The 23546-nt window shown below is 38.3% G+C and overlaps 2 protein-coding genes across 2 annotated transcripts; both read right to left on the bottom strand.

The window, feature by feature from the left end:
- Window positions 1-910: 910 nt before the first annotated feature.
- Window positions 911-6418, bottom strand: LOC146481012 (carbohydrate sulfotransferase 9-like). Its single transcript, XM_085108702.1, has 3 exons — window positions 4982-6418; window positions 4539-4594; window positions 911-1928 (listed from the first exon to the last, which is right to left on the bottom strand). Exons 1-3 carry the CDS (start codon window positions 5130-5132, stop codon window positions 1104-1106), a joined length of 1032 nt encoding a protein of 343 aa, XP_084964828.1. The 5' UTR covers window positions 5133-6418; the 3' UTR covers window positions 911-1103.
- Window positions 6419-17914: 11496 nt separating this feature from the next.
- On the bottom strand, window positions 17915-19972 carry LOC146481011 (uncharacterized; the record flags this gene model as incomplete). The annotated part of the gene is made up of 1 exon (XM_085108999.1): window positions 17915-19972. A coding segment is annotated over one exon (1041 nt), but the record flags the coding sequence as incomplete, so codon positions are not given.
- Between the last annotated feature and the right edge of the window lie 3574 nt (window positions 19973-23546).

Genomic DNA, 23546 nt, shown 5'->3' with positions numbered 1-23546 from the left:
AGCATCCAATATACTACGATGCTTATAATCTTTGTGATTTGTATCGAGTGTATTAGAAACAGAAACTCACTTCATTTAATTCATGCTGCAATGTATACATCAATCTGTAGCCATTCGAGGGACAGAAAACGCTTCCTGGTCGAAAAACTGCCAGCAATGATCGCAGAATGTTCCCGATCCCGCGGCAGTTAAGTTACTTAAAGTACACGAGGCTACTAAAGCCAATAAACAAACTGGTCATTGGCTTAGCAAAATTAGCAAAAATAAATAAATAAATAAATAAATAACATGGATGACAGTAAACGAGTTTCAATGTGATAGACTTATCTCGTCAGTACATGACAGCTTTCGCGAAACTCTTTCGGCGCTTTTATTACCATCAAAGAAATGTTTAATCTTACTTCGTGGAGAAATTTTAAAGCGATAGTTATTGCATTTCTTGGTTTGTTGTGAGCATTCGTTTATGATATTTTCGATGGAAATACGGCCGTGTTAGTCAATGTCACAACTTTCACTCCTCACTTAAACAGTGTGGAACGGAAACTGGTTTGCCGCCAAACGCTTAGAAAATTTTCACAGACTATGGATGGAGCTGTCGTTTGATGTGTAGAAGAGCCTGTGACGAGCCAAGTTTGCAATTTACTCCTATGAACTTGTGCTCAATCGCATGCTGCGACAAGTGCTCCAAGTACATGTAAAAATAAACTTTGTGCTTACGATTGCAATTCATCATATTATTATTTATAACTAGCGAATTGAAAGGTTTTGAATGATCTGTATTCTCCAGAACTAACAGCTGCAAAATCTTGCAAAATTCACGATCTCACCACTAGGTTTCGAGCACAGCAGCCGGGATGTGAAAAGTTAGAACCAAAAAGTTTCTCCGACCTTATTTCATCTTTGTTACCAACTTGAGTTGGTTTTTTCGAGATGTTTTGAAAGGCCCTTTTAAAAATGTAAATGATAGTTTTCCCTTTCCTCTTCTATACTTCAGCTCGTGAAATGCATACCCATTTATATACCTCAAGTTTAAGCACGTTTAGTCCATTTTTAATTAAAGGTATTCCCATTCCCCCAACCATTAGGAGAAAACTTGCGTTGCGTTACACGGCCTTCCTGTCTTCAGGAGAGCTACTGTGAGTTGCGTTATGAAACAAAGGTTCAAGAGGACCGGGAAAGGGATATCCAAACATCTCAAAATTACTTCGGTATATACGACCTAATTCCAAGATCCACTTCAGTGGTATTTGCGAATAGTACTTCAACAGTTCAACGCGTGTGTCTGATGGTTTTTCATCAGGAAACTGAATACGTTTAACTCCAGCTTGCTTGAATACGTAGTTTCCGTCTTCACCTAAGAACTCAAAGCGACCTATGAAGTCGTAGTCCACGAGGCAAGGATAACACTGCTCCTCATAAGTGTTCCAGTGGATGTCCAATCCTTCATATACCCCTTCCTTTATAATGTACTCAATGAATTCGGCAAAGGTGATGTCATCGAGGGTATTCAGGGATTGCTGGTTAGCGTTAGGCCGGAAATTCTCGATAATTTTTCTGCCGTAATATCGCAGAAGAGGGCGGTCATCTGGTCTTCTGGTAATAAATTTGTCTTTGTAAGCCGACAGCAAACGTTCGAACGGTTCGCGGACGAACATAATCTTGTATGACCTCGAGAAGTAATTCTCTACATCTGTAGCGTTTAATTTGTTTGATGACAGTTGCTGTCTCCCCCCTATTCTAAGAAGTAACTCTCGCCACAGCCTGGACGCCACTTTAGGCATCAAACAATACAGAAGCGGGGGTGAGTCCAAAACGAAGAAACGTCTCAGTGGCAGTGATAAATTGCGATGATTTGCATGACAGTATTCTTTCACGATTCTTTTCGTCTCATGCTGTCTTCTTTCTATGTCAGCATTTTCTTTATTTTCCTGAAAAACGAGAGCGTTAACTGTTAGTTTTATCCAACGACAGGTGCCTAAATTACCGAATAATGGAGTAGACATATCATTGCTTTCTTTGGTAAGCCAAAAATTCAACAAGAGAAAAAATAACTTATACAATAATAATTAAAATAAAATTCATCAGGCACCATATCAAACTAGAGAAGATTATGATCATCTTTCATCACGTATTCTTTGAAGGTAAAGGGAAGAAAAAGAGCAACTACCGGTAAACGCTGGGTTTTTTTAAAAGAACGTCTAATTTTGGAGTTGAGGCTTAACGTTCTTATACTCTTTTGAAATTTGATGCTGAAAACTTTCTTAAGATGTTCTTAAATTACATGGTATACACTAAATGTATTTCAGTAAATCAATGCGGACGTGACCAGGAAACCTTTCAAAGTGCATTGCCTGCTGAGATATAATATCAAGAACTTCTGATTATGACTAACCGAGAAAACATGCCCTTAAGAATTTTGGTTAATTTACATTTATTACCTTGATTTTATATACAGACAAGCAAAATAAAAACGTTCTTTATCGACTCTCAGTCTGAGAAATGTTTTTAATACGTTGTTAAAATTTTTGTTGATCTCAGCCTCGACGTTCTTATAAAAAAGGTCCTTATAAAAAAAAGTGTAATGCCCATTCTCCATCGTTAAGGTTTGATAGCTCTGGTACAGACTTGCTGACTTGGTTAGATATTTTGACGCAATTGCGGCTGAGTTAGTTCTGGTCGAAATGAATAGTGCACAATATTAAAAACCTTAAATTTTAAACCTTTTGCCTACAGATGGCTAGGATGGAAATGCATTGTAACTTGAGAAAAATGGCAAATTTTTCCAAGTGAACCTGTGAATTTTGGATAAATCTCTAAAAACTGATTATAGTTTATTCTTCCTTGAGAAATTATCTCATATTTTCCTCCCGTTGCTGTAGAGTGATTTTACGTCAAAGAAGTGGTTCTTAATGTAAAATCTTTCAGCAGTTTTCGTCAACATACAGTAAAATCTCTGTGACAGTGCCCTTAGTCACTATAGTCGCAGAAAGGAAATCAATCTTGCAGGGATTTCTGATTTTTTTTAAAGATTTTCATTACAGCAATGCTCTTTAGAACCGCACTGAAATGCTGGTTAAGCAGGCCTCCGTATGCTATTAATCAAAGAGATCGTATTTATAGGGTCTTAGGGGTTTTTGTGGGATATGTCAAATAAAGGGTCAATTTAGGTTCTCGCAGAGAATCCTTAGATTGAGGTCTGCTAGGTAGTGTCGTTGCATAGATAGATGACAAGGTTATTTCTCCCATGAATTAATTATCCTTGTTTGGGAATGAGTGATAGTGTAGCTGTTAAGATTTAGTACTATTTCAATGGCTTACAACAAAAGGAAATTACAATATATAAGAAAAGTTATATAAAGATAGCATTAAATTACATAAGTGTGAAAAGTAAAATGTGCGCAGTGACCAAAGGAGCTTAGGCTTTCGAGTTGGTCACTGCCACGTGCAACTAACTGGCGTATAACGTGCAACTAAACAGCAAAAAAATTAAAGAATAATAAAAGTGCATACTACAATTTTTGCATAAAAACAATAGGAATGATAATTAATAGTGAGGGCAATACCTTTTCAAAAACCCAATGTTCATTGGGCATTTAAACGGTACAATTTGTACTGCTTGTAGAAGCAAGTACAAGTACTAATTTAGTAGGAATTTTTTCCCAAATTTTTGACCCTGCAAATGCTAAAGTGGCAGCTCCGTAGTTATTCATTATCCATATCATTTAACAGGGTTAGGTTTTTAGTCAGACTTCTCACATTACAGTGAAAGAGGGAGATACCTTTGTCTGGGCTATTATTTAGCGCATTATTAACCTTAGACATATTATAATAATCAGAATGTGGGTTAATAAATATCGAATCAGGGTCAGCTTCATCATTTTTATCTGGATTAGGTAATAAATTTTAGAGATCTGAAAACATGAGAGCATGAAATTGCCTAGACCAAATATTATTAATGAAGCTAAATAAATAAATAAATAAATAAATAAATACCCTATCATCTAATTCGTAAAAGGGTAATATCTGTAATGTGTTCATGTCATGGAATTCGTATATTAGATTTACATAAATTCAAAGAAAAAATATAAATATTATACTATTTAGCTCAAATTTATTCTCTTGTTGCTTATTAAAAATTATTTAAATTAGTTTTTGTGCACTAATAGAGTTATATTTAACACAACTGAACTATTATTTTAATGTTCCCATCAATACATATATGTTTTTGACTTTTCAATGTGACACTAGAAAACAAGTGACACGCAATCAATTTAATCGCTCCGCACACAAGTATCTTCTACTTACGACAAACGGTGGTAACTTTGACACTCGACACACGATCCACTTGTACCCGCGGCCAGTACACGAGCAAACGTATACACTACACGAGAAACTTATCTCCTCGGCACAAGAGCAAACCTACGGTACTCACATGAAACAAATTCACTTTTGGTGATTTTTTTCTGTCTAAATCAAGATCAATTAAACAATATCTAGGTTAAAAGTAAATCTTCTCTGAATTTATGAGAGAAACTTGCCTTTTCATCGATCGTCCGTAGATAATTAGTATCCAGTAGCTTCTGCACATAACTGACTGTCAAGAGAAAAGCAAAAAGGTCAGCAATATCACAGAAAAGTGGCTGAAGTACGTATGAATAAATCTACCGTTTCTACAAGGGTATTTTAGACCGACGTTGTTGACTTTACGTAAGGGCATTCATTTGTATATTCGATTAATATAAGTCCAGAATGCCTAAATGGCGTCCAAAAATCCTGATTGAATTGTGAAAAGAAACTACCGTTTTTCTTGGTGTTTCTTCACCCAACACTTTAGTAACATGGGAAAGTTAATTCGTTTTCTTTTCGAATCATTCCACGAAATGTCCAGAGAGCAACCTTGGAGAAAAGACAATGACTTTGAATTATTTTTTTCTTAAACATTCTCTTAGGTGAGAAGCTATGACTAAAAGAAATCAGATACCATTACTCTCAGGGAGGACACTTGTGAGGGAGTTTCGTGCTCCAAGTGTGACGTACAAACTGATACCAAATAACGCGATAGAACAAACCAGACAGATGATACTCAACCGTGTTCTCCTAAAGGAAATCATATCTATAAAGGAAAAAAACATTAAAAAGAAATTACAAACACTAGAAAGCAAAGAATAATTTAAGATAATAGTAATAGTAATTATAAATTATAATAAAATAAAGAGACCGTTAAATTGACAATATATCTTCTTCTTTTATTCCTTTTTGGTTTAGCTATCAAAGTTTGTACAGTGCTGTCTTTAAAATCACTCGCACAATAAGTAGAAAGTTTTAGCTTTTGTTTTATTTATTTTACTCCAAAATGCTAATTATTAAAATAATATATGCGCAAAATCCGCGGGTTACGACTCGACGCGCCGGTCTCTAACTGTAATATTTTCAACCAAAAGCTGTTCGTTACCAGTGACATTCTCAGAAAATTAAATATAACACTAGTTTCAATTGTATTCCAATACAAAGCACAATTTACTGAACGGTGGTTTTGGTGTCTTCGAAATTACGCTCAGGAAAATAAGTTAAAAGCTAACATTCTTTTGGAGTCCATGCAGGTTTCCATACAAACGCGAGAAAGAAACAGTAATAGTAATTGCTCTTTTTAAATTAGAGAAGAAAAAAGGCTGTGTTATAGGTACTGTCACTTTAAAACAAGCTACCGTAAGTAAAGTATTTTGGGTTCTTCAGAATCATTTTATCGATCTCACTTATGATCCATTATATAAGCAGTCGGGCTTGTTCGTAAACAATGAGATATTTTGCCTCAAGCTCATCTCAGTGGAAAGATGCTGAATTAATAGTTGTCATACAATTGCATAGACACAGGCCAAGGCTGATGTGTTGATCCCAGTGCTGGGAGCCTTGATTTGAATGTTATTTCTATAATATTGATCAAATTTGGGGGGAAAGATCACCTCTCCCTTCCCTCTTGACGTTGTTTTACACGATGTGCTAAAAGAGCTGTAATCGAACAAAATTAACAGCGATGAGAAAGGAGTGTATAAGATTTGTGTTTAGGGATCCCATCTACAGGTGTAGTTGCCTACATTGCTCACCATCTCGAATTTTACGAGGGTGGGAATTGTACAAGTCTATTTCTTAGAAATCTAATATTTGGTATCACCGAACAAAGAATATTTAAAGAATAAAATTCGCGCCACCTAATTGATCCCAAGAATGGTATGGAAAGTCATGGCATGATTCTAGTATAACACGCAATTCTCGTTCAGCCACCGGAAGTGGCCGTTTGAAACCACAAAAGGATTCTCTCCTTAAAAAAATAATACATCAATACGATACTCGCCTTTTAGAAGGACTACTTATTTCCACCGCGTCCTCTCCCACCTTCAATTTGCAATGGTTGCAGAAATTAGTAATATGCACTTTTGTCGCCTAAAATTATGTTAAATCAGTGAGGATTTGACTGAGTCTGCGCCGTGACTCGAGCTCCTCCTTCTCCTCTGTGTAATTTCATTTGTCAAATTTCCATTGTTTTCCTAAATTAAAACAAATTAAAAAAAACTCCGCCCGGATGGGACATAAACCTCAAGAAAGTATACTATTAAATAAAACTCTCAATCATTCTCAGTTGATAATATTGACAGCTTGGCTTAGGGGGGAAGGAGTATGACACGACCCACGCGAATTAAGTGGGCGGGTGGGAGCAAACAGGAGTGCTCTGCTCCAATTCGGTATTTATTAGCATGCTACGTCATACCAAACATGTTACTGCACGCCCAGTTATCAATGGGGTGTCACTTTGAGGTATTCAAACCTCGCATCTCATTTCGAGTGTTATGAATAGGAGAACAACCAAAGAACAATTCTAGGACGTAATTTGCTGAAAAAAATTGTACTAGATGATAAAATGCTAAATTCTCCTTTTAATGTGTGTAACATTTTTAAGTGATTGTAAGGAGAATTTAATTGTTGACATTTAATTTAATAACACAAAGAAAAGGTGTCATTTTGTTAATTTTGGCATCTGAAATCGACCCTTTTTTCAGGTCATGCTTATTTCAAGTTATAATTATATTCCTTGGTACTATGTATGAAATACTATCTTCATTTTCTGCAATATAAGTTAAAATGCAAAAATGTGCTTGTTGTCAAACGATTCAAGGACTATTTTAACGCTAAATTATCTATAAAGGTTATAACAGAAGCAATAAACATGTTGGCTCACCTTCTATGACAATTTTCTTACGTTCACCGGGCTCCCTAAAACATTCCAGCATTAAATAATACCGTTTGAAGTGGTCTCGATCGACATCTCGTACTCCCGCTCGCGGCCGCGATTTGAAAGCGCTGCAGGCAAAGAAACAGAAATCCAGCTTCTTTTCGGTCGAGTTCCTATGAAATCCACCACAAAACTGGCCAATAACTTTCTCTTTATAAAAACGTTTTAGAGGATCGGTAAATTTCCCAAAAAACTAAAACTACTGACGGTTAAGAACACAAGAAGATACCAAGATCTAACGCGACAAGGTTAAGCTATGCGGCGCCCGTACGTCTTTCCGTTGATTTTAGTCGGTCCAGTTTTACGGTTCTTGGAAAATTTTAAACAGTCTCGCACCATCGTTGTCCTGGATATCTACCCTAGGAAGTATTGGTGGCTACTCCTTCAGCATAGGTGCGTAAAAGTGCAAAGAATGGCTTCTAAGTGTGATCACACTGCTCTTCTACGTCTGTCTAAGCAGGGATGGGTCCATCATCCAAGCGTTTCAGGGGACTTATGGGCTTTTTCTGTGGAGTTTAGCCGTTCTTCTAATAGTTAAACATTTACGTTGTAGGCAAAATATTGTGCTCCCCAGAGGCGTGGTGAATCTGACTGAATGAATTTTGACTTTCCTTTCTCTACAGGAATTACCGGTTGGGGCGAAGCTTTTCGTTCTGTCAGTAAAATGCCCAATCTGCTTCCATGGAAATGACAGTAATTTTCGTTTTTGTCAACGCTGTGGTTATAAAAGGAAGGTTATCTGTCCATCGCGGATCGGACAAGTAGGTGTGAACGTTGACCTCAGTCAGATTGATAAACGGTTGCAAGAGCTACTAAATTACTAAAAAGAGACCAGTTACTCGAAGCAAAAGGATTCGTTACGTAAGCAGCTTGGTGTGTTTTCGTCAGCTCTCCCGGGGCAAGTAACTTTGGTGACAGTAACACCGCGAAATTTGTGTCGTTTCCTTATCTTCAAGGATAAAGATGGGAGAACGCAGGTTCACTATAATACCTGTAATTGAGTTTATTGGGCAACAAGGTAGGCATCCTTGTGGCTGCCCTCAACGACTGTCAAACAAAACATGTGGATTCTTACACGCTGAAGGAAGAGATGGAGAGTGGGATAAGAGACTGGGCTTGGGCAACCCTGCAGCAGATAAATCTGTGAAAAATTACCTGCGTTTAGTATCCGCGGAGCAATTGCAATCCAGAGTCACACCCAAGCAAGCCACCCCTTTCTTTGTGGATAAGCTCACCATGCTATCACTCCACTTGCAAAGAGAGTTGGAGAAGTCTACCTCTGCAATCCAGCGGTTCATTATCGCTCGCTACCAGGCTTCTTTTAAAACGGGCTTTCTTCTGTGGCGATCGTCCAGGCGATTTGGGCCAGGTCAAGGATCCTGAAATCTTACGTTTTCCAAATAACAACGGTTTTCTGTTTAATCATGTTTGGGGGAAAACCTCGAGGGAGGGGGACGAGAATGTCTTGGGAATAGACGAAACCCACGAACAACTATCTGTCCCATCAAAGCAATCGAGCAATACCTGGATGTGGCGTGACAAATCCAAGTTGACCTTACACGTGGCTATCTGTTTCGTCCGTCGACACCTAATGGGGGTATTCAAGATTCACCTTTCACTTTAGGTGCCGCAGAAGCCCGTTTAAAGATATATCTCAAGAAGATGGGCGTAGATAACGGCGAGAGGTTGCATGGCTTCCGATCCGGCTGTGCAATTACCTTAGCCCTCACGGGAGCGGACTTGTCTGATATTATGGATCACGTTGGCTGGGCGAATCGCCACATTGCCATCTATTACATGCAGCTAGAAAGGGCACTGAACCCATGTGGGGCCTCTGCCAAGCTTGCGTCGGGTGAATACTAAATCAGGCCTGGATTTGTAGCTACCGTATTTGCATTTGTCTTGGAATTTGATCGCCCTGTTTGTTTGTTTTGTTTTGTTTGTTTGTTTGTTTGTTTTTTTTTTAGGCGTGTTCCCTTCAGAGCCTAAAAATCTCAAGATAAGAATGAACGAAGAAAGACGACAACATGCATGATATTGAGGATCCTCTTTTTAGTTTTAACGGTAAAATTATAGTGGAACGAAATAGCAATCTTGCGTCATGTACACGTGCGTGGTACTCTAGATATCTGCTCGGCGCGGCGTTGAGTTACATATTTCACGGCTTGAACTACACGTCTCCTGTTTTCCACAAGTGTTAACATAATAATATTTTCAATCAAAAGGGATTGTAGCTTTGAGTACAAGACTGTTTTGATGCATCCAGGATTTCGAAACAGGTTTCCATTGCTAGATTTTACAATGTGCGGTTCTGTTCGGAATCGGGATGCTTCTTGTCGCTTCGTGAAAGGTCGAAATTCTAGAAAGTACACTTCACGTTTCCGTATCTCGACAGGACACTTTTTTCGGGCCGCCTTAGCAATTTTTATACAACAAACTATAACAAATGAGCTTTAAGACCATGCTAGTTTCAACTTCAAATTACATGTACCAGTGGGCTTTTGTTGCTGTTAAAGTTAGCTAAAATTACCTTATCCGCTAAAGCGCTGTAACTAGGGTAATTGTCACAGCTAAAAACAAGCAGTTTTCAACAGCTTTCTCAAAATAATTTAGTGATTCAGGGAGATCAAGAGTTCTGTTATGAGTTAACCAAAGTACATCGATAGATGTTATTGCGGCGTTGATCTGAACGAGCGAAAAGAAAATGCATAATTTTATTGTAGTTTCGACGCCGCCAGAAGGCCAAAATGGCGTTTTTCGAACTTTCTTAGATTTTGAAAAAAACTAAAGCGCTTTAGGTCCTTTGAATAACTCACTATAGAGGTTATTTGCGCAAAATATGAAGAAATTGAAAATTTCACGACTGACGCCGGATGCTCGATATTTACAGACAGTGGCTCTTAAGTCAACAGAGAAAGTAATCGAATAAAAACGAGAAATAACGTACAATTTCAAAATAGGCTTCGCTGCTGAGGACTTGACCTTTGGCACAGTCTCCTATATTTCAAGGCAGACGTCGTGATAATATAGCTCAGAAAAGGGCAGTTGCATAATGCCTCATTTGATCGACGGACAAACTGCTTATTTGTTTTCTTTTAGAGATATCCTTATCTACTCCCGTCTCGAAATTCAAATCCTAAAACTTAAAAATAAAAAAAGTAAATAAGTCTGGTGGTTGTAATCAAATGGCAGAAGGTTTAGTCCATGGGCCAGAAAGTGAAACCCTCCCCCCATCTCGGGATTTTTGCAGACATGTATCATTTTAAACCTCTACCCAAGAGTATTCCAAAAATCGATGTTTGCACTCGATCGATTGGTGGGTGTGGCCTTACGGCGCCATTCTTTATTTTAATTAAAGTGCCACAGGGTACTCATCCCGGAATTTTACCAACAATCTTTTTAAAAGCTATTATCCATGGAATTAACACACAAAACTACGCATACTTAAAATTTTCCCGATAGCCCTATATTTGTGAATAGAGTAGAAGCATATGTCAAGCATATGTCAGTTATCCCCTCTTTGAACAACTGGCGCCAGGAGACTACTTCGCACAAGGAGGTGAGAGGATCGCAAATTGTGAAGAGCGAGCAAGACACATGCAGTGTTTTACAGGCCATTAGTAATTTAACTAATCCATTCACCATCGAAGACAAAGATGCGCTATACTGTCTTTCATTCGGCGCTCCTGTGCCCCAAGATGTCGAAAGTGACATACTGATGGCTGATGACATCGGAAAGAAGGCCAATCGGGAGTTTGTCCCGAAAAGACTAGTAGAGAAGGAGACCACCTTTCACTCTCCAGTAAAAAAACAGAATCTCAAAACGTTTGCTACCCAAGCCAAATCATCAATGGTTTGCGGAAAGGAAAGAAGAAGCATAGATAACAGCAGGGAGAAACGTCTTTGGGCAACTGGTGATACTGGCGCTAGAGCATCAAGTTAGCTTGGAAAACGTCCTGGTTATCCGTTGGGCCAGGTCCCTTGGGCACTGGCTACTGCAGATGGTGCTCTGATAAAGACTGACAAGTCGAAGTTGATGCATTCCTCAGAAGAGAAATCGCTCTTGGTACAGAGACCCACCGTGGCATTTGTTTGCTACATCATAGACGGGAATGCGGTTCAGCAGGCAATGGTTTCTCTTCCAAGCACATTTGAAGAGCTAGCTGAATGTGTTTTTGATCAGCTCTCACGGGCACAGCATGTTGACTTTGTGACGGACTCCTATCATCCCTGTTCAATTAAAGGAGTAGAACGATCTCGAAGAGGTTCTGCTAAGGCACATCAAGTGAAAGGACCGTCTACCAAAGTTCCTCGTGACTGGAAGAGGTTTTTGAGTAACGAAGTAAACAAGCAACGGGTGACAGGCGACGTCTCTTGAATATCCATGCAGTTGCAAGAGATCCCGGAGTTGATGTCAATCTTGGCCTCACAGCCCTGCACGCATTTACTGGTTGCGATAATACTAGCGCGTTCGTACGAAATAGGAAAGTGACGCCCCTGAAACTCCTTAAAAAGCATCCCGAGTTTCTCCCCACATTCCATGCTTGACCGTTTGACTGTTTGACCGTTTGACCGTTGACAGTTTGACCGTTACACTGATAGTCCTTTTTTCCCTTCTCTGTCGGACTGCTACGCAAAGTGACAATTACATACAATGTAAGATTGCTTCTCCTAGCTATGCATGCTTTGAACTTGATCCACTGCTCCACTAGACTTTACATTTACAGTTTCGTTTACGAGAGAGGCTTCATATGACCCTTCAAAAGGAGATTTCTATGATACAAATATTTAATTCCATCAACTAAGTTGATAAGCTAATTTGGCCACGGTCAAGAGATTTGTGAGCTGACGTTTTGTTTTCCTGAGATTCGCCCAGACGAAGGCGGGAACCCTCTTATTCATGTGACACAACACCAACACAATACATGTATAATGCGATGAAGATGTGAACAAGGCAAAAGAAAGCACAAAGGTTGCTTACCTGCAGCCGAAAAACGTCTGTTCCTTGGTTGCTATCATTCTCTTTAAATCAGGACCCCGGACATGAACAAGATGGCAAGCACGTCCGCACTTCGTTTGTCAGAAAGTTGTCAAACGGGTATGAATTCTAGAAACCGGTCTAATAATGGGTATAAACGTTAGAAGGCAAGTCTGGAAAGGGATATCGGAAAATTACGAGCGATTGTGAAGATGTCACTAAAATATGAAGGTGTTAAGAACGAATGATTCGATCAACCACCCACGATACTAATTTACATTTTTTAATTATTAGGGCGTTATTTCTCTCATCAGATTCTGAGTTCACTTGGCCAGCATAGCACACTCTTACCCTTCTTAATATAAGGTAATAGTTACAAGAATTATAGTACTACTTTCCGATGAGACAGTAAAATATAGAGCTGACCTCATAACGTCGCTTGTCAAAAATGGGACACTTTATATACAATTGGGAATAGGGGCACTTGTTAACATTCAAGGGGAGCTCTCATTAGGAGGGAACTAAATTGAACATTACGGTAAGCACACCGTATGAATTTATTTTGTACGTCTTGAAAATAACCACGAACGTATCTATTAAGTACTTTCAGTTAACTTAAAAGGAGGCGTCAAAGGGTTTGGATGACTCGCCAGTTATTATTCGCGACGAATTGAAACTCCCAGTCCGCCAACCGGTAGGTAAAACTGAAAGGTCTTTTGGAGAATGATAGTGGGAATAAGACAGTGTTTGGTTCACTTGTAGCTAGCAGTATTGTCCGCTCGTATGGGTCAATTTATGCCTACAATACAGAACTCATAATAATTTTTACGAGCGTGTTAATACAATTCAGAACTGCGATGGACAAATAAATTTGCACAACTAATGAGAGAAAAAGAGTGGACTAACCGTGGAAACGGACAACGAACATGTGACCATGTCATCACAAACGTGATGACGTCCCCTTCTAGACCGTTCGTCCCAAAGGGAAAATAGACGTGTAATAAGCAATTTGCGAGTATGTTAACACAATACCGAACTGTCGTGAATTCTTAAATGAACTACCTTTGGACAAGGGTTCTTAAACTTGGGAAAGAAAGATAGGGTGCTAGATACTTCAAACCTGTGATTTATTGTTTGGTTTTAAGAAAATGCGCCTTTTTTTGTGGTCGAAATTGTGCAAAAATACAAGCACATCTTTCACCAACAGCTAATTGTTATGTTATACCCTTGCATAAATAAATTTCTTTCACGTGATCGTTGCAACGAATCCCTTAGCTACATACGTGATTTCAAAGCCGATGGAATGTAGATTTTAATAACCGAAGGGCTTGGAGCACATCGAAATTCGTACCGAGATTGTGATGTTTGTGATGTCATATTTATGATGTTGTATTGGTAATTAGGAAGTCCTGGCAGTTACACTGCACTAATAGGGCTTTGGGGGGCTCATTACAGACGGATCGTCAGAAATCGTGCGTCACACCCGCCGAGTAGATCAGCTTCCATTTAAAATATGAGCTATATGGACAAACGATTGTCGAGTGTAAAAAAAAAATGAATCCAACACTAAAAATTAGCCGATTTGGTGATTGGTAATCTGCTCCACCGCAAACTTACCTCCTTTTTCTGCCTTTTTTTTTTTTTTTTTTTTTTGAAAACGGAGGTTTTTTTCTACTGTCAGTCCTTTGCTCTCGTCTAACCGATACAAGACGCTCTAGAAAGCTTGTTTTAAACAAAGATAAATCAATAGGAGGGCAAAACAGACTAAAACGAACAAGTTTTCTTTACATAGTTCGGCGCTCCATACGTAGACAATTGATTATATGATCGAAAACAAAGATTTTCGAAAACTATGGCGGAAACTTTTTTTAAAATGTTTATTAACTCTAGAACACTAAACTCTACTTACAATGCTAACAATACCAACTAAAGATACTAACCTAATTGAAAAAAATAATAGTTACAATATTAAATAAAATGCTACTACTGACGAAGTAAAGAGAAAAAGAGACTTACAATGGGTTACAGTTGCACTTATGACTGTAATTACCATACAAAGTCTATTTGTAATGCAATTCTTCAATTAAAACTGGGGATAGTACCCACTTTTTCTTAAAGAAGTTTGTGTTATTGATCTTTCTTTCGGTTTCATATTTGATGAATATTTTACTTTGAAATCCTTGGATTTTGGGTCTGATCTGGGTTCTTCTACAGTCCCATAGAAACAGTTTCCCAATAATTAAAATAATTCAGTAGGTTAAGTAAAGGGCATGGTTTAGTTATTATTCCAAATAAAACATCTGGAAGAGTAAGACGAATTTGCTGATTTGAGGGTTGGTGCCAGTAATCTAGTAATTCATTCCAAAACTGTCCAACAAAAGAACACTGACACAAAAGGTGGTGTAAGGTTTCCGATTTTGTCTTGCAAAATGAGCACAGATCATCCGTTTTGAAGCCTATTTTATATAATTTAGAATTTGTGTATAAAATAGAGTTAATCACTTTGAACTGATAACCTTTTACATATGATTCAAGTACAACAGAATGTGGCAGAGTGAAGATTTCTCTCAGCTGATCAAAACCGAGAAATTAAAGTCATTCTGCAATTTACGAACGATGATATAAGAGGCTGTGCTTTTTAACGTACAAATAATGAGTAATAGTCCTTTGATTTCTTTTTTCTGCCATCAACGTTGTTGTCGTCAATTGAAAAAAAATAGAGAGGCTGTAGATGGAAAGGGAATGGCCATTTTTAAAGAGAAATGTATTGAATGTCGAGGGCCAGCCCATTGCAAAAGGTTAACCAAATTGGCTCTGCACATATCTAACGGTGATGTGCTTGAAACAATGACTAAATGAACAGTATAAGTTTTACTAGAAACTTATTGTGTCGTTATGTTATTGAAGCGCAAAAATAAGTGCTTCTGTAATAAATCGAAAGAAGCGTGCTCTATTCCATATCCAAGTAGTCGTAGACTGACTTTGATAAATTTAAACGCGCCGTAAGTCTTGGCATTGTCGACAGGACGCGGTCATTAAGCTGGATTGTAAGTTCCTACGGTTCTTCGTAGAAGAACGACGCTTGCTCTTTGCCGAAGCTAAAAAGTTGGATTATTTATATAGATCACGCACGATATTGAAACTGATGTTAAGGTATTTGCGTCACAGAGCTGCTTGGGTGCCGTGATTGTTTTCGCTACAGGAAAGCCTAGGCATGGTTCAAGCGTCGAACTTCACACGTGCCGAACCTAAATGCTAATGACAAAATGCTATTGTTTTTGCTAATTTGAATTAGGTTCGGCACATGTAAAGTTCGACGTTTGAGCCGTGCTTTAGCCAGCTTTTCTGAGCCGGTGACCGAACTCCTAAGGGGGGTGTAGAATTACTGTTTTGGTTTACGTATGAAAATCTTGACAACACCGGAAAAAAGAAGTTATTCTTAAACTTCTTTCTGGGCGAGTCATGTGGTAGCTTTCGACATTCTTCGTGTTGAGCTGTGTACAAGGGAGCTTTTTTAGAGGGTTGGTTGTTCTTCGAATATGCAAGTGCAACATTTATATATGCGAAGTTTTAGCGATTAATTTGATTTCCAGGACCGTGGGTAGCAAATTTCCAAACCGATTTTGCCAGGATCAAAATCTCAGAATTAAGAAATGGTTGGCTTTTAGATCGCAGCCTCTTGCATCTTTATTTGACGTTCCTTCCGAGGCCATTCTGGATCTACCCAATTTTAAATGCGATCAACGAAACAACTACTTTTGGCTAGTAGATTCACTCGAGAGATTTAACTCGCTAGAGACCAGACGATCACCAAGCAGTCTCTAATCCAATATCAACTTCTAGCGTCAAAGACGGAGGAGATGTCTGAAAGGAGGTTATATTCTCTTCAGTGATGAAATATTCAGTTATCAATCCCAAATAAACTTAAAAGTTCTCGTCTTCAAAAAAATAGCGTCTATCCTGTCGGGTTCACCAGATTGTTGTCTTGGCATTGCCGTATTTTCGAGTGCTTCTGGGATATATATATTGTGAACAATATAATATTATTGTGACGTACACCTAGGCAAATGTTGTACAGTCAACTCTCTTCATTGCGGACACCCTCGGAAGTCCTTAATAGTGAGAGTCTAATAGCGCGATATTATTTCAGTCAAACGTCTGTAATCTAGTTTTGCCGGAAACTTAGCTGCTGTCCGTATCATCGGGGTTTCCATCATAACGAGGTGTCCGCAAGGCGAGAGTTGAATATATACAAGTCCTTTCTGGTTCCCCAAAGGTGAAGTCCTGGCATCGCCATACGCCTGAGTGCTCCTGTGATATCTAACAAAACCAATTTATTATTTGGACGCACGCATTGAAACCTTCGCGAATGTTGTTTATCAACAGCGTAATGAAATCAACCTCATAGTTTGCTTTAGTAAGCGCAGAACAGACCGCGTTAAGGTAACAATAGCAAACTGACAAAAAAACAGTACATACACAATACAAGGTTTGGTATTGAACACTGTGTTTTACTCTCTGACTTTAATATTGTCATCTGTTAACTGATAGTGACATTACTAAATCCAAATAAGTGCAATAGTTAGTGCTTATTATACAGAAAACTTTAAAATAAAGATAATAAAGTGTATCACGAATGGAGACGTATTTAGCCTTTTAGTACCTAAGGTATTATCACTCATTTCTCAAGGCGGGTTCTAAACAAAGTTTCCGATGGCATTGCCTCACCCATCATTATTTTTTTAGCCTTGCATTCCAGGTTACCCAAAATTGGCATGGTGTAAGTAAGTTCAGGGACCGGTGACTACTTGCAGACGTTGATGGTTCAGTTGAACTATGTGTCATTGCAATGACAACATAGCTGAGCATATGAACTTGTTTAATATAACGCTTTGTTTATTTGCCGAAACTGTGGTCGCTAAAACTTCTTTTAAGCAATACATGTATAAGGGCAAGCTCTAACGTACTCGCCATTCTATCAAATTTTAACAGATTTTTTTATGAGATACCTTTAATGTCCTCGCATTAATAAAGAATTTATTTTCGAGAGGTTAAAAATCAAAACTAAATAGCCATGCATTATGTCTGTCGCAAACGTTTACCCACGCTTGGCTGCGGCTACACCTACGTTTTGCAGTGTAATTAACTAACCCATTGTGTTGTTTGCATCTGTCGCGATTGCCTAGCTAGGGCATTTACATTCTGGTATTCCGGTTCTCAATGAAAACCGCTTTGTCTTTTTCATGGTTTAGACATAACAATTTTAAAATAAGACAAACATTATATATATGGTCTGACTCTAACAAAGTCTACAGTAAGATAAAACAAAATATCCCCAGTTTAAAAGTATGTACTTGAAAAAAATTATTTTGCTTTTTTTTTTTTTTTTTTTAAGTTAATATATATAGAATATAGAATACTTCATGGAAAGTGTGTCGGTATCACGTTATTTACGCACGAGTTGGCGAATCATGATTTGTGATGGAATAATGCGCAATGGAATAAGTGTGATGGAATATTTTAAGCCTGGTGAATAAATGACTTTCATGTATTTTTTTTCCGAGTATACCTGTGTCACTTACTAAATAAAACTTCACTCTCATTTAGTCACCAGGCCTAAAATATTCCATCACATTTATTCCATTGTGTATATGCCACACATGATATTCTAATCCAAGCAGCAGGCACGATGTTTGTCCCATGAACCTAGTTTAATGGCCTTAGCTCCCACGAGTCTCCTGTAGCTGAGTGCTAGAGCATCCGAACTAGTAATCGGAAGGTCTTATGTTTGATTCCTGATAGGAGCACTCGGGGTTTTTCCGACTATGTCACTTACTGAATAATACTTCAATCCCATACATTGTTATGCATTTCTTTAAAAAAGCCTTTTAGAATTATTGTCCCTTAATTATGCCATACATTGTTATGTATTTTAGAACTATTATTCGCTTAATTATCTTTGAAAAATGCGTGATTACCACTAATTTTATTTTTGGATTTAAATAGCCTTTGCTACGGCCTTTGTTGTAGTCATAAACCGCCCAAAAATACCTCAGGCAGCACCGTCCTTAAGTAAGTTAACACGAAAAACCTCCCTAAACGAAAACATTGTAAATTTAAAACATCTGTTTCATTCCCAAATTGGAGCCAACCCAGTGAATACTATACGGTGCTATTTTAAGGGCTAATTTGGCTATCCTAAATTAGGACCAGAAATAGCTTCGCCTCAAGAACCGAAATGTACCTAAGGGCTAAAATGAGTCCCTGAGCTTTCTGAAACATAATTCTTGAGGGCCAACTTGATTTTCGTATCCAAGGGGCAGAACACTTGTAATTTTAAGGTATGAAATACATCCGAGGGCTACGATTGCCCCAAACTATGACGAAAATTTCCCTTGAAGGAATTGACTCAGACCGTAGTTCAGGGGGACTAAATTGGCACCTTGGAAATGAAACATCTTCTAATTTCGCAGTATGCGAGACAAGTTATGTCCAGACATGTAGAAACAGTTCCCCTTTGAAAGCCCACTTTATAATTTACAGGCGCTACCCTTTTCTCAAACTAAACTGATACTAGATAATTTCCCCGTGAAAAAAAAGATATTTTATCGAGTAAATCTTCACCACATCGTAGCTGATCCTCGTGAATCCTGCTCCAGGCCTTAAGTTCAAGAGGTTTCACGCTCAAAATGTGCGTATGGCACAATAGGAAGATGACGTGTGACATTCATGCAATGAGATGGGGACGTGTTCAAACGTCTACCCAATTTTTTCTTGAAGTTTCCCCATATGGAACGGTTTCTGTAAACTAAAGGTGCCTTTTCTTGAATCTTCTCTATAAATACTCGCCAGTATTTTGACATCTCCCCGCGTAATGCCTTTGGGTAGCTGCCGTGGCGGAGGTTAGAAATGGTGATCGGTACAAACATCATGGCCTGGCCTGGAAATTTGAGTTCAACGGCAGACATCAAATGTCTGTTTGGTATATACCAACTTGTACCTCTGCGTAGCGTAGGGTAGGGTAAAACATGTGCTACGGCTTTGTAATGGTAAGCGTTAATACAGCCGTCAAACCACGCTATTGGTATGACCATAGATTTTTCAGTCTTTCCACATAAGATTTCCCTCCTCTTAAAAGCTGCATCTGCACTTTTATGGCGCCGATAAGCTGCAACACCTAAAGCAGGCTCGTAGTCTAAAAGCCATCCTTCGAAGGCCCTAAACGGTTGCAACTTCTTCATCTCGGGAGGAGTGTACCCATTAAACTTAAGAAATGTATCATCGTCTATGAATATGTAATAATGGTAGCCTAGCTGCCTTTTCATTGCCGCAAAAAACAGTTTATTTCTTCCTGAGGCCCAAGTAGTGTTCGGATCAAACATATAGGAGATGTGCTCGGCGGTTGTTACTTCTTGACACTGTTTTTCGTAACTTAGCACAAGTACGTCGCAGTTGCAAGTTGTGGAATCGCCGATCTGATTCGAAGACGCCTTCCTTGGGGGAAGACACTCTTTGGTTTGTGTGAGATATATGAATGGCTTGTAGAATTTTTCACTTCTTTGTGCTTGCAAAACGGACCTCTTTTGTTCTTTGGAAAGAAATGATACACCAATTATGGCCAAAATGACGCTTACAGTGGATATAAGGATAAAAAAACTCCTTAATTCAATGACAGTAAACCTGTGAAGAAAGAAAAACAGATGAACAGTAAGCAGTTAGCAGTTTCTCAGGAAACCACTTATAATCTTTGTTGCGAAGGCTGGGAAGACTAGACAACGAACATCAAAATAATTTTCAATATAGAACGGGAATCGATATTTCAATTCTACCTCACTACCCCCAGCTTCGAAGAACTATATATTAGCTTGTGAACCGGCTACCAAGGGAGTGTAAGGCGAAGGTCTGGGAGGGGAGGAAGCCTGTGTACATTCTTTTGATGCATCCGTTACATGATATTAGATTCTGTTATCATGATCTGATTGGTTAGATAGATGATTGTTAACAACTTTGCAAAGATTATTGATACATTCGAACGATTTTCTTCTATTGTTTGGACTTAAGGAATCTGCCTTGTTTTTTTCTGAGGAGAAGGTAGCAATTCCAAAGCCAAAATTTGCTACTGTAAAGCTCAACTAGAATGTCCAGAAGAATGGGGATCTTAAACTAAGGTTTACATTGTACATGATATGAACATGACAAGAAGGTACAGTTAATGCAGGCAGACTTCTGTAAATGCTCTTTTGTAAAAGTACATTAAGCCCATACCACATGATATGTGTAAACAAATAGGATGGTAGGTGTTCAGGCTAGGCCATACAACATCTCATAAATTAAAACGCCTAATTTTCTCTTACATTTCTTGAAGACGGAGAAGTTGCTGCTAAGCTTGCCGATAGTTTTAGTGCTGTGATCGTTCACCAAATGCTTGATTGGTTTAGTTTTGCACCTCTTAGAGTCTACACCAATTTTGCGGCTCTGAAACTCTGGTTAAAGAGTATGATCGATTTTCTTCCTCAGGTAATTTTTTTTATCACTTCATTGGCCGAACTTTGGTCTTTAAATAGCAATACCGGTCGGTCAACATTATTTCCGTTGAGGGGTGGTTGGGCAGAATCCCCAAGACGTCATTAAGGTGACAAAGTGAGGGATAGTGAAGTTGTTGAGGCGGTCAGGGTACTTGACGTTCTTAAACATCAGCTTAAGACGATTAAATTCAGTTGAGAGATCAATGGCCTAAAAGTTGGGCATAGTGCAGATGCGTCGTTTACCACGAACTTTAATTTTATTCGATGCGAGTCACATTCGCATTATAAATATGCCAATCAGGAACCAGACATCAACGAATATTCATACTGTTTAGTGATAGCGACTTGGCCTTGAGTTATCTTAGTTCGCGCACGCTCAAAAGAAAAGCTCTTAAACTAGTTGAGAAATGTATTAATGGTCGTTGCACTCAGATTTTGTAACAATTACTTTACTTTCGACGGACCTGTTCATAGCCGCCACGCAAGAAAAAGTAATCATCTTCATTTACCAAACCTTCGTACTGAAATTGCTAGGTGATATTTTAATTATAATGGTTGTAGAGCTTTTAATCAGATGAGATGATTTCAATGTTTTTATTCCCTTGTTATCATATTTTATTACTTTTTAGGATTTGTGTTATGAAGTCAACAAAGAAAGTAATCGAATAAAAACGAGAAATAACGTACAATTTCAAAATATCGTTCGCTGCTGAGGACTTGATCTTTGGCACAGTCTCCTACATTTCAAGGCAGACGTCGTGATAATATAGCTCGGAATAGGACAGTTGCATTATGCCACATTTCATCGACGTGAACAAACAGAATTCTTCAGCTTTTAGTGTGCTTATTTGTTTTATTTTAGAGATATCCTTATCAACTCCCGTCTCTCCCAGACGAAGGCGGAACCCTCTTATTCATATGACACAACATCGACACAATACATGTGCAATGCGATGAAGATGTGAACAAGGTAAAAGAAAGCACAAAGGTTTCTTTACCCTCTTCCTTTCGCGGAGAAACTGGACAATTGGCTGAAGGGAAGCTATTATTTCCTGACATGATGATGTGACGTGGAAGCGTACTTGTCGAAAAACAATGACATGAAATCCGCGAAGGAGGGAAAAAATATATGTGAAAGCGGACATGTCACTGATGTTGAGTACAATAACATATCAGATTGTCTTACAGTCAATCCAGGTCACGCGTGAACCGTATTTCCAAGAATGAAATGAACATTCGAATTTCTCTTTGTATTACAGTCAACCCAGGTCACGCGTGAACGATATTTTTGAAATTTAAACGGAGTTTTCAAATTTACATGTCAGTTTTGTAAAATGGCCAACGAGATTTTAGAGTTCCCGTATAAATTTCCCTAGCCGTATTGACGGTATCAAGCTATGAATTTTTCTTTACATTGCAAAATTGAATATTTCAAGAATAACAATTGTTTCCCAAGTATTTTGAATCTTTTTTTTTTCAGTTAATGCGTCTTTTTCGGAACGATTTCCAGAGAAATGTCCAACATTCCATTCACACGTCGGACATTACGAAGAGAAATTCGAATGTTCATTTCATTCTTGGAAATACTGTACACGCGTGACCTGGATTGACTGTAAATGTCCGACGTGTGAATGGAATGTTGGACATTTCTCTGGGAATCGTTCCGAAAAAGACGCGTTAACTGAAAAAAAGATTCAAAATACTTGGGAAACAATTGTTATTCTTGAAATATTCAATTTTGCAATGTAAAGAAAAAATTCAAAGCTTTATACAGTCAATAAGCTAGGGAAATTTACCAATCATGAACCAGACATCAACGAATATTCATACTGTTTAGTGATAGCGACTTGGCCTTGAGTTATCTTAGTTCGCGCACGCTCAAAAGAAAAGCTCTTAAACTAGTTGAGAAATGTATTAATGGTCGTTGCACTCAGATTTTGTAACAATTACTTTACTTTCGACGGACCTGTTCATAGCCGCCACGCAAGAAAAAGTAATCATCTTCATTTACCAAACCTTCGTACTGAAATTGCTAGGTGATATTTTAATTATAATGGTTGTAGAGCTTTTAATCAGATGAGATGATTTCAATGTTTTTATTCCCTTGTTATCATATTTTATTACTTTTTAGGATTTGTGTTATGAAGTCAACAAAGAAAGTAATCGAATAAAAACGAGAAATAACGTACAATTTCAAAATATCGTTCGCTGCTGAGGACTTGATCTTTGGCACAGTCTCCTACATTTCAAGGCAGACGTCGTAATAATATAGCTCGGAATAGGACAGTTGCATTATGCCACATTTTATCGACGTGAACAAACAGAATTCTTCAGCTTTTAGTGTGCTTATTTGTTTTATTTTAGAGATATCCTTATCAACTCCCGTCTCTCCCAGACGAAGGCGGAACCCTCTTATTCATATGACACAACACCGACACAATACATGTACAATGCGATGAAAATGTGAACGAGGTAAAAGAAAGCACAAAGGTTTCTTTACCTGCAGGCGAAAAACTTCTGCACCTTGGTTGGTATCATTCTCTTAAAATCAGGACGTCGGAGATGAACAAGATGGCAAGCACTCTTGCACTTCGTTTGTCAGAAAGTTGTCACACGGGTATGGATTCTAGAAACCGGTCTGAAAATGGGTATAAACGTTAAAGGCCAAGTCTAGAAAGGGATATCGGAAAATTAAGAGCCATTGTGAAGATGTCAGTAAAAAATGAAGGTGTTATTAACGAATGACTCGATTAATCAC

This window comes from Pavona decussata, unplaced genomic scaffold (assembly GCF_977016875.1).
Source record: "Pavona decussata unplaced genomic scaffold, jaPavDecu1.1 SCAFFOLD_51, whole genome shotgun sequence".
Taxonomy (NCBI): Eukaryota; Metazoa; Cnidaria; class Anthozoa; order Scleractinia; family Agariciidae; genus Pavona; species Pavona decussata.
The sequence above is the reverse complement of the archived record's forward strand: the minus strand, read 5'-3'. Positions and strand labels throughout refer to the sequence as shown.